Source organism: Gekko japonicus, unplaced genomic scaffold (genome assembly GCF_001447785.1).
Source record: "Gekko japonicus isolate JY-2015 unplaced genomic scaffold, Gekko_japonicus_V1.1 scaffold182, whole genome shotgun sequence".
Taxonomy (NCBI): domain Eukaryota; kingdom Metazoa; phylum Chordata; class Lepidosauria; order Squamata; family Gekkonidae; genus Gekko; species Gekko japonicus.
Genome location: NW_015173128.1, coordinates 262,024 through 277,513, shown reverse-complemented (window position 1 = coordinate 277,513; position 15,490 = coordinate 262,024). Strand labels below are relative to the sequence as shown.

General features: G+C 53.5%; 1 protein-coding gene across 1 annotated transcript in view; it reads right to left on the bottom strand.

Annotated features, from left to right (window-relative positions):
- Positions 1 to 3,713: 3,713 nt before the first annotated feature.
- The window catches only part of ANKRD13B (ankyrin repeat domain 13B), a 29,692-nt gene continuing 17,915 nt past the window's right edge, over positions 3,714 to 15,490 (bottom strand). Inside the window, exons 9-15 of the mRNA XM_015422029.1 lie at positions 14,746 to 14,810; positions 13,235 to 13,365; positions 12,992 to 13,149; positions 11,523 to 11,681; positions 8,126 to 8,286; positions 7,317 to 7,393; positions 3,714 to 4,024 (exon numbers count right to left, since the gene is read on the bottom strand). Of these exons, the coding sequence (XP_015277515.1) occupies positions 3,805 to 4,024; positions 7,317 to 7,393; positions 8,126 to 8,286; positions 11,523 to 11,681; positions 12,992 to 13,149; positions 13,235 to 13,365; positions 14,746 to 14,810 (971 nt within the window). The 3' untranslated portion in view covers positions 3,714 to 3,804. The remainder of the gene's footprint in view (positions 4,025 to 7,316; positions 7,394 to 8,125; positions 8,287 to 11,522; positions 11,682 to 12,991; positions 13,150 to 13,234; positions 13,366 to 14,745; positions 14,811 to 15,490) is intronic.

Sequence of the window (15,490 nt, the reverse complement as noted above, 5' to 3'; positions counted from 1 at the left end):
CCCCGCCGCGGCGAATTTTCAACTTGGCAACCCTAGTCCCATTGGGCCGCTTCCAACTTATGGCAACCTTCCGAATCAACGTCCCCCCCCAAAAAAATGTCCAGATCTTACAGAGCAGCGGCTTCCTTTATAGAGTCCATCCATCTCATGTTGGGTGACCAGCGTTCCCTCTAAGCCAAGTTAGTGTGAGCTAGCTCACAGGTTTTTTTAGCCTCCAGCTCACACGTTTTTGCCTTGGCTCAGGAAGGAGGGCTCCAGAGCAAACTGATTCGTGCAGCAGCCAAATGGCTCGCTCACTTTAACAACAGTAGCTCACAAAGTGGAGTTTTTGCTCACAGGGCTGCACGGCGTCGAGGGAGCATTGGTGGGGTCTCCCGCTTTCCCTGCTGCCTTCAACTTCTCCTAGCATTATCATCATCTTGTCCCTCATCTTCTCATCATGTGACCCAAGTACGACAGCCTCAGTTTAGTCATTATAGCTTCTAGGGAGAGTTGAGGCTTGGTTTGATCTGGAACCCACTTTTTTTTTTTTTTTGGCGGTCCAGGGCATCCATGAAACTTTCTTCCAGCACCGGATTTCAAATGAGTCAACTGTCTTCCCGCCAGCTTTCTTTTCTCACTCTCACACCCATACGTCGTAACGGGGGGACGCTGTGGCATGAAATAACTTGATCTTGGTTGCCAGCAACGCCTCCGTACCCTTAAGAATCTTTTCTGGACTCCAGATCACCAATACGGATTAGAACCTTGGCACTGATTCGGAAGTGACCTGCCAATAAAGGTTCTGATTGATTGATTCAGAAGCACAGGAGGGGGGGGTGTTGATTCACGCAGATGCGGGAATGGCAGGCAGGCCGCAGATGAACTCGCACAGCTTCGGTCACTCAGAGGCAGCCTGTTGCAGTTGCCACTTGGAGCCAGGTTTCCCTGGCCACCAGGCAAGTGTGAAACAGACCTGAGTGTAAGAAAAGAGGGCCCAGACTCTACACCACACCCTAAAACATCATGAAAGCGAAATCCCATTGCCAGAAAAATTGGGCCCCAATGGGGAGGGAGCGGCAGGACAACACACTCCCCTTGATCATTCAACGTCTGTAGGAACCTGGTCCCAAAACAGAACGGGGGACGGACACAGGCACACACACAACCCCGAATGAGGTCTGACTTGCAAAGGTTCAAGAGGTTTTTATTGGTGTCTCTGTGCAGGTCTCACACCTGAACTGGTTGTACCCCCACCCCACCCTGTCCCATGATGCAGGTGCATTTCTTACTCCACCCCCCCCCAAAAGGCCACCTCCCGAGCCTTCGTCCCTCCCCCTTTCCACATTCTCTGGTTGTGTTCTAGGCCACCCAAGCTGTGCGAGAGATTTCTGTCCCCTTGGGGGGGGGGAGGGCGTGGGGAGGTGTTTGTGGGCCGAGGGGCGTCGGCACTCGAGGCAAAAGGTAGCTCCCCCAGCCTCACCCCCGTCTCCCTTGTGCGGCCTGGCCTGGGGGCAAAGTTTTGAGAAGGGGGCAGTCGGAGGTTATAGCACCATTGACCAAGGACGGAAGAGGGCACTGAAAATGGGGGTGTGCCCAGGAGGGAAGGGCAGGGGTGGGATCGGGCTGCGTCCGGCTTCCTGCTCCCCACTGAAGACAGTGTGGCGTATGGTTTGTGCTTCCAAAGCAGAGAGCGTGGAACCAGCTGTGATGCGCGAGACCCTGGCGAGAGAGCGGGGGGGGAAGAGGAGGGGGTGCAGGCTCCGGAGGGCAACCTTCCCCCTCCCCTCCCTGCCCAAGGTGCTCAGCACAGCCGTAGGAAACAGTTCTGGCCCTGAGCTGCTGAGGCAAGGTACTCCGTGCGTACCCGCCGGTCCCGTGTTTGGAGCACCACTGCGCTCCTTTGGACTGGCACTCGGGCAGCGCTGGTGAAGACCAGGAGGTGGCAAAACGGATCCTAGCAATGATGGGAGTAGGCAGGGATTTGTTTTCTGAAGTGGGGGGGGGGTAAGTGCACTTGGTGCTATAGGAGCCGGTGCGGGGTGGGGGGTCACAAATGCAAGACTGCCCTCCTGTACTCTCCGGCAGCTGATCCAGAACGGCCTCTGCCTCTGGAGTCTCTACCCAGGATAATTCATGCCGATTAGTTAGCCAGGGTTAGTACAGTCTCTGCAGCCCACTGAGAGGTTTTCCCGCCAGAGGCTGCGACCCTCCCGTGACAGGTGGCAAAAGGGACCCAGAACCGAATTCTAGAAAGGAGGCCCGAAGGTTCGCAAAGCGAATTGCCCGGACTCGTCGCCCTGCATAAAGCATGCAAATCTGTTGCCTCTTCGACACAGTTTGTTCTACTTTTTATAGTCGGGAAGGAGGAGGAGAAAGAATAATGTATGGTACCATGAATTCCTGGTCCAAATGGACTTTGCAACAGGTGACCTGGAAACGGACCTGCCGACCCTGTGTATTAAAGTGTGAACTGCCACCAGGAGAGGAAGCCCGATATGCCTTGGGGCCAGGGTGGCCCGTTCTGGGTTGGGAAATTCCTGGAGATTTGGGGTGGGTGGGTGGAGCCTGGGGAGGGGGGACTTCAGCAGGGAATCACGTCATGGAGACCAGCTTCCGAAGCAGCCATTTTCTCCAGGGGAACTGATCTCTACGACTTGGAGGCCAGTTGTGCTTCCCAATGATCTCCAGCCACCACCTGGAGGTTGGCAACCCTACTTGGGGCTGTGGCAGGGGACGGAGGAGTAGCCCTTCCCCAATGCACATCCTCCGTCCCTGAGCCCTACAGGGCAGGTAGGTGAGCAGAATATGACCAGGACCATGCGGGTGCTCCAATGTTTCCTGCTATGGGGCTAATAGTACCTCTCCTGGGGGTGGCACCAAAGAGGTCAGGAGACCGGCTGAAACACCCGGCCCTCTTCCGTACCACAGCCTGACCCACATCTTCTTTCCTACCCCTGGCTATTTACGCTTTTAAAAGACCTTGAGAGCCACCTGTGGATGTCTTGGCATCCTCTTTCAGCCACAAGTCTGGTTTCTGGGTGCTGCACCTGCCCCCCCTGCTCCTTTCAAAGATATCTTTGCAGACATCAGGACCAGAAAGCTTGGTCCTGTTTTTAAAAACAAAGGCGGGGGGGGGGATTTTCCCCGTCACGCCGCACGCCACGCCCTTCCCTGCAGCTAAACAGAACTGCAGAAATAACAATCTGCCTTAAAGGTCTGGAGTACGTACGGAGACAGGAGGCTGGCCCGCCCTGGGTGGAAGATGAAGCCAACGCATCCATCTAGGCTCAGAGGCTGCAGAGAGAGGGGGAAGTTGGGGTGTGGGGGTGTGGATCAAGCTTCCCACCCTCCTGGCTACTGTCAGTGACCCCCCCCCAGCACAAGAAGTGGGATGGGTGTGAAGCCAGGGCTAACCGCAAAGCTCAGGCTCATTAAGACTTCCCTGCCTCCCCTTACCAAAGGCAGAGAGGGGGTTATTAAATGGCTCAGTGGTTTGCTTTTTTGGGAGGGGGGGTGGAATGCATTTAGTGTCTCCCCACCCCGCTCTCCCCTCCCCACCCTGATTCCCTGTTGAGCCCCCGTGCTCTGTGCAGTGGGCTGGCAGAGGGCTCAGGACCCAAGCGTGCCTTCCCAACGGTGGTCCGGAAAAGACCTTCCCCCTGATGGGATGCCGTCCCCCCCATTCCTCCCCCCCCCAGCTTCTGTGCATTAGCTCTTCAAGTGGCTGCGTGGAGGGGGAGGGGCGGATGCACGGTCCATTAGCTTTGTCAACCCTTGGCGTTTGTGCACAAGTCCCCCTTCCCATGCACCGACGCAGATTTGCTATTGTTCCGTGAGCGAGAGGCGCAGGATCCGTTCAAAGTCCTCCTCTTCCTGCCGCGAGCGCCGTTCCGCCTCTTCCTGCTCCTTCGCGGACAGCTCCATGGCCAGGCGCAGCTGTTCGGCGTAACTGGGGGGCACAGATTGGCTAGGTCCCTTGCACCCGGTGGGCGCCGGCTGCTGAGGGGCGGCAGGCCGCAGGGGTGGGGTGTGCTGGGGTGTCCTGAGGAGAGAGGGCGGAGAGGCATGAGGTCCCTGGCCCCTGGTGGCAGGCGTTTTCTTTTGTTTGGCCACCACGAACATCAGGGCCCAAGAGTCAACGGAAATTTGCAGCCAGAGGAAATCGGCATGCGTTAATAGTTTGCATATCTGATTCTACTAGGCAGGCATCTCAAGCTTCCTGGACACTGGACATCGATCCCTGCTTATGGCCAGGGTGGGAGATTTCAAATGCTTGCCAGTTTGGCCATAGTGGTTAAGTGCGCGGACTCTAATCTGGGAGAACCGGGTTTGATTCCCCACTCCTCCACTTGCAGCTGCTGGATGACCTTGGGCAAGCTGTAGTTCTGATAAGAGCTGTCGTTGAAAAAGAGCAGTTTCTGTCAGAGCTCTCTCAGCCCCACCTCCCTCACAGGGTGTCTGTTGTGGGGAAGGGAAGGGAAAGGAGCTTGTGAGCCGCTCTGAGACTCTTTTGGGTAGTGAAGGGCCATGGGGTATAAATCCAATCTCTTCTTCTTAGCTGCCCTGACCTGGATGGCAGGATAGCCTGCTCTCGGATGGATCAACCGGGTCTGTAGCCGGGATTCTGTGGCTTGTGGGGCACGTTTTTTTTCTGGTGGGGCTGAAGTCCTCAGAGCAGAAAGAAAAGCCATTTGGCCAACAGAAAGCTGTTCCCAGGACAGAGCTCTAAACTGCAGCTGTCAACCACTTTAGATGACAGTTCACAGCTGCTGCAAGTTAATCACTTCTGCCAGCCTAAGCAACAATTCCGATAACAAGCTGGCAGGTGGGGGATGATGACTTCTGTAAGTCAAGAAAGCTAACGGAATTAGTCAACTACAGCACCCCACTCTGCTTAAAGGAGCGCATGCCTTTTAAAAAACGTTTTAAAATGATTGGAAAAAAGCATTTACAGGAGAAATTCTCTCTTCTCTCTAACAGTTAAATCTAAGTTTTAAAAAGAATTTTAGCATGTCTAAGTTCAAAAGATATTAGCGATTTAAGGAATGATTCTGTACTTAAGCTGTTTTAATGATCTCCTTCTCTTGGGGAGATAGTTAGTAGTGGTTATCTTTACTTCCTCCTTAATTGTAGTTCCCTTCCCTTATTTCTTTGTAGTTTGTAGTCTAATTTTTTTTAAAAAAAGCATTTACAGGATAAATTCTTGTGGGGCTATTTTAAGAAAGGGGGCGGAGCCCCCAAAAGCCCCACCGTAGCTACGGGCCCAGGATTGACCCGGGTTTGTGCATGGATGGGAAACCACAAGGAAGTCCAGGATCGCTACCCAGAGGCCACCAATGGCAAACCACCTCTGCTTGTCTTTAAGGGGTGGCCACGGCACTTTCCACTACCACTGATTTCTAGCCCCAAGGGCAAGGGACCTGCTTTCTCCAACTGAATCCTGGCTCTGAGCCCAACTCCAGTCGTTTTCTGCACTTCCTGCGAACAGGAGAATGGTGGGGGTGGAAAGGGCCTTCAAGTCGCAGGGAACGCACGGCAGCCCCTCTTGGGGTTTCCAAGGCAAGAGACGTTCAGAGGTGGTTTGGCCGCTGCCTGCCTCTGCGTAGCAACCCTGGGCTTCCTCGGTGGTCTCCCATCCGAGTACGAACCAGGGCCGACCCTGCTTAGCTTCTGCGACCTGATGAGACTGGGCTAGCCTGGGCCATCCAGAATACCCGGCCTGAACTCTGGTCTCTAACCCAATCAGGGGAGGGGAGGACTTGCATGCTGGGAAACAAGAGTGGCTCTTGGGGAGAGGCTTCCCAGAGTCTCCCAAGCAAGCCTCTGAGACTTGACTGGGTCCCAGAAAAGCCCGTTAGTCCAACAGCCTGTCACTACTGACTGCGAGAAACGGGGAAAGTCTAAAAAGGAAGAAATTTTGTTTAAAAACCCTGCAGCCCCTGTGAAACAATGACATACGGAAAGGGGCCTGCATTTCTTCAAGAGTGCCGCTCCCCATACGAGCCCCGCAGGACTTTTGCGTTCTGCAAACCAACATCTCCTGGTGCTCCTGGGCCCTAAGGATGTCTGACTCGCCTCAGCCAGGGTCGGGGCCTTTTTGGCCCTGGGCCCCTGCCTGGTGGGATGAGCTCCCTTATGAGACCAGGGCTCTGCGAGGCCTGTTGCAGTTCTGCAGGGCCTGCAAGACGGAGCTCTTCCGCCAGGCTTTCAGCTGAGGGAGCGGACATCCACCTGATCCGGCCTCCCCTCCAGGGACCGCAGATTCCACACTGCTGGCACCAACATCATCCGTCGAGGCACATTGTACATCTAGTACCGGATTGCTTTAGGTTTTTAAATTTTAACTGATTCATGTGTTTTACATTTTCATTGTAAATCTGCACAGCGTGCCAATTGACTTGTTTAGAGCCAGTTTGGTGTAGTGGTTAAGTAAAAAGGTCAAGGTAAAGGTTCCCTTGCTCGAAAGCCAGTCGAATCCGACTCTAGGGCTGCGGTGGTCATCTCCGTTTCAAAGCCAAAGAGCCAGCGCTGTCTAGAGATGTTTCCGTGGTCATGTGGCCGGCATGACTAGACGCCAAGGTGCATGGAACGCTGTTACCTTCCCACCAAAGTGGTACCTATTTATCTACTTGCAATTTCTTGCTTTCAAACTGCTAGGTTGGCAGGAGCTGGAACTAGAGACGGGAGCTCACTCCATCATGTGGCACCCGGGTCTCGAACTGCTGAACTACCGATCTTCCACAGCCTCCAGTTCAGCGTCTTAACCACTTGAGCCACCGCACGGACTCTAATCTGGGAGAACGGGGTTTGATTCCCCACTCCTCCACTTGCACCTGGCTGGATGACCTTGGGAAAGCCGTAGTTCTGATAAGAGCTGTCCTTGAAAAAGAACAGTTTCTGTCAGAGCTCTCTCAGCCCCACCCACCTCACAGGGTGTCTGTTGTGGGGAGGGGAAGGGAAAGGAGTTTGTAAGCCGCTCTGAGACACCTTTGGGTAGTGAATGGTGGGGTATAAATCCAATCTCTTCTTCTCTTCTTCTTCTAGAACCTGCCCTGAGCCTGCTATGTGTGGAGGGAGGGCTATCCATTTAATAAAATAAATAAATAAATATATCGCAAGAGGAGCTTTTTGCTGCCTCAGTCCACGGCGGCTTGCAATACATTCATTTGTCATCCCGAGAGGCACTCAAAAGTTTCTGCTCTGGTACGCTAACATGGAAGGCTCCCCTGGCATGCAAAAGGGCCACCCCCCACCCACCCTGCCCAGTAGGGTGCAGAGTAGGCAGGAGTCAGAGAGGGAGCGCAGAGGGCCAATGTCTTCTGCCTTGGACTCACCTGTCCCCTTTGCTCCCCTCCTGGGAGGCAAGGTGCGTGCCTGGTTTGCTGTTGGTCAGTGCTTCCCAAATGGTAACCTGCGGCAGAGGCCAGAAAGACGGGAGGTAGAAACAAGCAGATACGCCCCCTAGCGACCTGTGCAGCAAGGCCTCAATCCCTGCTCCAGTCGCACACCCAGTGTGTGGGGGCCCCCCTTTCCTGCTGCTTCCACGGTGACATACCTCCTCTTCGCCAAAGGTCTGGGCCTCACACCAGGGCAGCTCACTGGCCCCTCTACGAGAGCAGCCCCTCAATGGAGCACCTGCCCTGGTCTTCCCTAGCCCAGCTACCCAAGATGCATTCTAACGGGAAATGGCCAGGATTTGAACCTGGGACCTGCTGGTGAAAGCGTGGGTGCTCTGCCCTTGAGCCACAGACCCTCTCGCGAGGCTCGGCTTCTGAACACACATGGAGCTGCCTTAAACTGAATCAGACCGTCGGTCCATCGAGGTCCATATTGTCTGCTCAGACCGGCAGCAGCTCTCCGGGGGCTCGGGCAGAGGTCCTTCCCATCGCCTGCTGCCAGATCCTTCCGACTGGTCCGTCAAGGTCAGCACTGTCTACTACAGACTGACAGGTGCTCTCCAGGGTCTCAGGCAGAGGTCTTTCCCATCCCCTATTGCCTCATCCCTTTAATTGGAGATGCTGGGGACTGAACCTGGGACCTTCTGCACGCAAAGCAGAGGCTCTTCCACCAAGCCACCGCCCCTCCTCATACAGCCACCACCCCTCCTCTCCAAGAGGAAGCAGGAAGGCCAGCCGGTGCCCACCTGATCGTATTCACTCCCAGCTTCTAGCAGGCTCTGCTGGATGGCAAATTGTAGCAGGTCATCATCGTCCTCGCGCAGGGGCTCCGGGTGGCTCCCGACCACACTGTACCCTCGTGGGGCCTCGAACAAGGAGGGATCCATGTCGAAGCACCGGCAAGAGCCTGGGGAGGGGGAACCACAACATGTGTCTTCTGCACCAAGAGGAAAGGAATTCTGGCCCCGACCCCGAGAGTCACAGGGGTCTCACCCCCTCCTGCCCCAGAGAGGACGTTACAGAGCTGGGAAAAATATAGGAGGGCAACCAAGATGATTAGGGGGTTGGAGCATCTTCCCTACAAGGAAAGGCTGAAGAGTCACGGACTTTTCAGTGTAGAAAAGAGGCAAGTAAGCGGGGGCGGGGTATGACCAGTGTTCCCTCTAAGCTGAGTGTGAGCTAGCTCACAGTTTTTTAGCCTCCAGCTCACACACTGTTGTCTTCGCTCAGGAAGGAGGGCTCCAGAGCAAAGGAAAAATATACAGAATAAAAGATGGTTAAAGGTTTATAACTGGATAAAACATGTAAAAATATAGCAAAAAAGGAAAAGAAAAGGGGAAAAAATCTAATATTTGGAAAATGACATGTAATTTGTTCTAATGACTCTAAAAATGTACGTAATCGCAGGTAATGAAATGTTTGTAACAAGGTGGAAAATACAAAACTAATTTTGGGAGTAGCCAAATGGCTCGCTCACAACTTTAATGCCAGGAGCTCACAAAGTAGCTTAGGGGGAGCACTGGACATGACAGAGGCTTACAAAAATTATGCATGGGGTGGAAAGAAATTTTTCTCCCTCTCCCCAAATACTAGAACTCGAGGGCATCCAATGAAGCTGATGGGCAGTAGTTTCAGGATGGACAACAGGAAAGACTACTTTACACAGAGTGTGATTAAAATGTGGAGTTCGCTGCCAGAGGAGGCAGGGATGGCCACAGGAATCAACAGCTTTATAAGGGGGTTAGATAGATCCATGGAGGAGAGGTCTGTCAGTGGCTATTAGCCAGGGAGGCTGAGGGGAACCTCCGCATTCAGAGGCACTAAACCTCTGAATCCCAGGGCCAGGAGGCAACGTCAGGGGAAGGCCTCAGCCTCTCTGCCCTATTGTTGGCCCTCCAGAGGAACTGGGTGGCCGCTGTGTGAGGCAGGATCTTGGACTGGATGGACCCTCACTGGTCTGACCCAGCAGGGCTCTTCTTAGGTTCTTATCTTCCCAAGGGGAACGTATAGATGAACTGCAGATAATATTTGCTTTCAAGGTGGTCCGCTGGTTAAAACTGAGGTGCTGTCACCTTCCCTGAAAAGCAATTGCAACAAAAATAGATATCCGACCCCGTTATTGCTGGTCTTTTTCTCCCCTACTCCTCCTCACACGGAGAACACGAACCCCTAGAGACAGTGACGGCCATTGGGTGTAGCAGCTTCACAAAAGGGGAGGGTTATTCGATTCCATTTCACAACTCAATGGAGCCTTCATAAAGAGCTCCAGTCTGCCTCTGCATACTAGGTATGGGGACAGACAACTGGGGAAGGCATCCTCTTCACACCTCATCCATGAGCTTTTCTGGACACTGTTTAGAACAGAAATACCAGGCCAGAATGGCTCTTCAGTGTGAGCCAGTAAGGGAAGGGGTTTGGGGGGGGGATATTTTTGCATTGTGTGTGTGTGTCAAGTCATGGTGATCTCTGGCAACTCCTACTGGGGCACGGAGGACATTCAGAGAAGTGGCTTGATAGCCTGCCTCTGACCTCCCAGCCCTGGTATCCTGTGGAGGTCTCCCACCCAGGGGTCATTTCCTGCAGGAGCGCACAGGAGCGGAGCTCCAGCAGTAAAGAGCCCAGGGGGCGGGCACACGCAACAAGCCCCACCCCCTGCTCCCAGCAGCCCTCAGTCAGAGCAAGAAGCAGCCAAGTAAGCTGTAGAGCCCCCTCCCCGGCCCCCCGGTCCAAGACAGTCCAGTGGCACCTTTAAGACCAAGTTTTATTCAGGCACAAGCTCTCCCTCCTCTGTGAGGACAGATCTGCACGTTCTCCCCCCCCCAATAGCTAGCAATCCAAAACAGTCCAGTGGAGCCTGAGCGGTGGGTGTTGCCTTCTGACACACTTCTGGTGCTGTCAGGGGGTGTGGCATACGCAAATAAGTTATGCTAATGAGCTCCTGCATCTCTTTTTCTACGAAATGACCCCTGCTGCCACCCAAATACTTGCCAGGGTCGGCCCTGCTCAGCTTCCGAGACTGGGCTTGCCTGGGCTCTCCAGGTCAGGGTAGTAAGGGAAGTTTTAGTCTGAGCTCAATGTGTCAAATTGGTCAGCATACGTTGGGTCTATCTATAGAATCACTGTCTATGCTGCCCTCCGTTGCTGCACTTCAACAGATTAAAAACAGGATGTTAGATATTGAGCGCCAGAAATTATGATGTTTAGCCAATAAAACCTGCTCCCCTTTGAGTTCCGAGATCCCCCTCACTACAAGGAAGGCGGCCTCATATTTATCTTCCCTGCAGGTCCCACAACACCGCAGAGCGTTTACTCTGGCCAGATGCCTTCCGCCATTTTACATGGCAGATTGAACAAGATCTCTCACTCGGCCAGATACCGCCCCTGCAAACAAAAATGTGTTGAGTCAATTACTCATGTCCTTCTGCATTGTCACCTGTATGTGGATCTAAGGCATATATATTTGCATTCTACTTTAAGCAGCATGATGGATTGCCCTGATGCATTTAAGGTACACGGACTTCTAAATGATTCCTGTTCTGACATCACTGAGAAGGTGGCCGAGTTTCTCCACTCTGCTTTAAAGCTGCGCCAAAGGACCCCAGGGACATCGTATTTTTAATAGGTGTGTTTTCAATCTGCTCTTAAAATTGTATAATCTGTATTGACAATTTAGGCCAATAAAGGCTAACTTGAACGTCTTAATCTGTTTTTGTTGTTGACTCCTGTATAATCTAATACTCAGCGCTCAAAAAGTATGCCGTACGTTATTCATTTCTTTTTAGCTTCCATACTTGTAGCTGCATAAGAAGAGTCCAGGACGTCCCAGTTCCTTCCTGCCTCGGGGCACGCTCAGTCCCTTACGGCGAATCCCCGTGTCCCAGATCAATGTTCAGTCTGAACTGTGGAGTTTTGTGAGCAAAAATTCTACTTTGTGAGCTACCGACATTAAAGTTGAGAGCGAGCCATTTGGCTACTGCATACATTAGTTTGCTCTGGAGCCACATCCTTCCTGAGCTAAGGCAAAATTACGTGTGAGCCGGAGGCTAAAAAAATGTGAGCTAGCTCACACGAACTCAGCTTAGAGGGAACAGTGTCCCAGATCTGTCCCCCCCCCCGACTCCCACCCTAGTTACCCCCACACACCGAGGGAGCTGGAGCTGCTGATGCTGGACCGGTCGCTGCCAGGGGAGGGGGCATCGCTGCCGGGGCTGCCAGTGCCACGAACAGAGACCACCGGTTCATCGCAGCCATTGAGGTTCCCAAAAGTGATGCGGGCGTTGAGGATGTGGAAGATGGGGATTTCTGGGGGTAGAAAGAAGAGAAGAGAGAGGTGGAAGGGCAGAGCCTGTCCTAGTGACCAGAGGCCCCCGGGGACAACTGAACTCCTTTCCCACCAGGATCAGTGTTTGCGATCAGGCAATCTCTGCTACAAACAAAAATCAATCTAGCCAACTGTTTTAAGCATTCCCAAATAAGGAGCTATACAAAAAGGGTGGGGAACTAGAAGAAGAAGAAGAGAAGAGATTGGATTTCTACCCAAGGGAGTCTCAGAGCGGCTTACAAAGTCCTTTCCCTCCCCCTCCCCACAACAGACACCCTGTGAGGGAGGTGGGGCTGAGAGAGAAGAAGAGATTGGATTTATACCCCACCCTTCACTACCCAAAGGAGTCTCAGAGCGGCTTACAAACTCCTTTCCCTTCCCCTCCCCACAACAGACACCCTGTGAGGGAGGTGGGGCTGAGAGAGAAGAGATTGGATTTATACCCCACCCTTCACTACCCAGAGGAGTCTCAGAGCGGCTCACAAACTCCTTTCCCTCCCCCTCTCCACAACAGACACCCTGTGAGGTGGGTGGGGCTGAGAGAGCTCTTGACAGAAACGGCTCTTTTTCAAGAACAGCTCTTATCAGAACTATGGCTTGCCCAAGGTCATCCAGCCAGGTGCAAGTGGAGGAGTGGGGAATCAAACCCGGTTCTCCCAGATTAGAGTCCGCGCACTTAACCACTACACCAAACTGGCTCTCACTCACCACTCACCAAACTATCCCCATATTGTTAGACACCATTCCCTTTCCCCCAAGCAGCCCCACAAAAAGCAGCTTTGGGAGAGTGGGTCTAGGGATCCTATTCAAAAAGTCTCCCACCCCAAAGAGTAATGGCCAGAACTCTTTGGTAACGACACCCGTATAAGTCTGCGGTCCAAGTTTCCTGGGATATCTTAACAAAACATTATCATTATACTTGTTCAAAACTACAATTCCCATAAACCTTTGCGGGGGGGAAGCTGGGTGGGGTTAAATGTGTAGCAGGCTCCAGGAAAGGGTACAGAAGCTGGTGTGGGAACCCACTCCCCCTATGCTGAGGGGGTGGTAGGACTGCCAACCTCCAGGTGGAACCTGGAGATCTGATATTACAATTGATCTCCAGACAGCCAAGTTCAGTTCCCCTGGAGAACGTGACTGCTTTGGAGGGCGGACTCTGTGGCGTTATACCCTGCTGAGACCCCTCCCCTAACCCCGCCCTCCCCAGGCTCCGCCCCCAAAATCTCCAGGTCTTTCCCAACCCAGAGCTGGCAAGCCTGGTGGGTGGCCCTCCGCGCACCAGCCTCCTCACCGATCTTGACCGGGAAGCCAGGAGGCAGCCGGAGGGTGATGAAGTCCCGGAGCTTGGCAAAGAGGGCGTTGCTGACGGCCATCAAGTCGATGATGGGGGTGACCTGCTCAGCCAATGACAGCGGGTGGTCCTCACACAGCCACAGCTTGGCTTTGAACCTGTCCGAGGCCGAGGAGACGGTGAGTCGGCGCTGCCGGGCCCGGCCCGGCCCAACAATCCCACCCCGCCCCCTCCCCAGCTCACTTCTGCGTCTTGGTGGTCAGTTCAATGGGCCTCCCCATGTCCCGGCTTCCCAGCTCAAAACTGGGGTTGAAGTATTCCTCCGGCGTGATGGCGGTGGGGTTGGCCTGGCTCAGGGTTTGCGTGATGAGGGCCTGGAAAGGGACAGAAACAACCTTTGGGCCAGGCCTGGGCAGAGGAGGGGAAACGGAGGGGGGGCTTGGGAGTGACCCAGTCTCACTTTTTTAGGGGGTGTGTGTGTCTTATGTTCTAATGCAGGAAGGGGGGGCGGCTACAAGCACAGACAGCTACAAGAGGGGATCAGAGAAACATCTGGAGCAGAGATCCATCAGTAGCTATAAGCCACAATATAGAGCAGTGTTGGCGAACCTATGGCACGGGGGCCAGAGGTGGCACTCAGGGCCCTCTCTGTGGGCACGCGTGCCATCGCCCCAGCCAGGCCCAGACCATCATTAAAGTGTCGAATTCTCTGCCAAATAATTTTAAGTAAATGAAAGCATTTGGGATTGCTTTCCTTACTGTGTTTGGATCATCTTAAGTTAATGTATGAGTTGTTTTTTCTAAAGTAAAACCTCAGTATTCAGGTTAAATTGCCGTGTTGGGACTTTGCGATAAATAAATGGGTTTTGGGTCGCAGTTTGGGCACTCGGTCTCTAAATGGTTCGCCATCACTGGTATAGAGGAAAGACTCTGTCTGGGGCAGCGATGCTCTGCATTCTTGGTGCTTGGAGGACAAGAGTGGGAGGGCTTCTGAAGTTCTGGCCCCAATGGTCCTGCTGGCCCCTGGGTTTTGGCCACTGTGTGACACAGAGTGTTGGACTGGATGGGTCACTGGTCTGATCCAACATGGCTTCTTATGACTGGGGCAGTGATGCTCTGCATTCTTGGAGCTTGAGAGGTGACAGTGGAAGAGCTTCGGGAGTTCTGACCCCGCTGGTGGACCTCCTGATGGCACCTGGGTTTTGGCTACTGTGTGACAGAGTGTTGGACCGGATGGTCCACTGGCCTGATCCAACATGGCTTCTCTCATGTCTGGGGCAGTGATATTCTATACTCTTGGTGCTTGGGGTGGCAACAGTGGGAGGGCTTCTGGAGTTCTGGCCCCTCTGTTGGACTTCCTGATGACACCTGGGTTTTGGTCACCGTGTGACACAGAGTGTTAGACTGGATGCACCATTGGCCTGACACAACATGGCTTCTCTTATGTTCTTCAAGAGTACCAGTCCTGCCATGGGCCAAGCTGAAGAAGCGGATTTGGGGGGAGCATTAAAGGGTAGGACATGGAGAGCACTGCACATGGGGCCCAATCTCCCATATTAACCCCACTGAAACAGTCCAGAGCCTTTCGGTTCTATAGGACTGGGGAGGATTCCACAGTACTAGCAAATTTGGTACATATTAATGGGGAGGCGCCCAGATCTATGGCATCTTCCCTCCTCTCCCCCAGCAAGCTTCCTTTAAGCCCCACCCCTTAAAACAGCATCTAAGCAACACCCCTCCAACTTATCACTCACCCCATTGTTGGGGCCCACGTGTTGTTCGGCAATGCCCAGGAATGACTGGAGGGGAGTTTTGCTACCTGCAAGAAACAGAGAATCAGGAATGTGTGTGCGATCGGAGGAAGCCCATGTTAGAAGTGGAGGCTCCACCCAGACCCCAGCCCTGCCAAGGGGCTCCCCCAGGGGTCTGTGTACCTGGGGAGGTCCAATTAAAAATGCCGGGACAGGGCCACCCCCACCGATCTTGCTGGTCTTAGTAGTTGCAGACTGCAGCTGCCCCATCGCTGCACGCAATATCTGTGCGCATGACCATTAGGCCAGGAAGTGTGGGGCCTGCAGGAGAAGATACAGGCCCACAGGAGTGTGACCGTTGGGGGCGGGAAGAAGTTTTGCAGCCTGGGAATGTGTACATTTCTTAAAATGCCATTGACAGAGACCGGAAACGATCGAGCTACTCGAAGTTCCTTCATCACCAGAAGGCCCCACAGGCCAGCATTTGGCAGGGCTGCGCGAATCGGACACTTTGTGGTTGGTCTCGCCACAAGCCCTCCTTCTGTTCTTGCCGCTAGCCATTGCAATGCATTTGAGGGAAAACGGGGCATTAAATTCGTCACTGTGGTTTGGGCGGGGGTGGGGGGGGAGACACAACAATTCCATCCTGAGTGGGGAGAAGTCACGCCAGAAACCAGAAGACAAATTGAACAGGAGGGTCACGGATTGTTATTCCATCGTTTGCATTTTGTGAATTTCCACCTGCTTG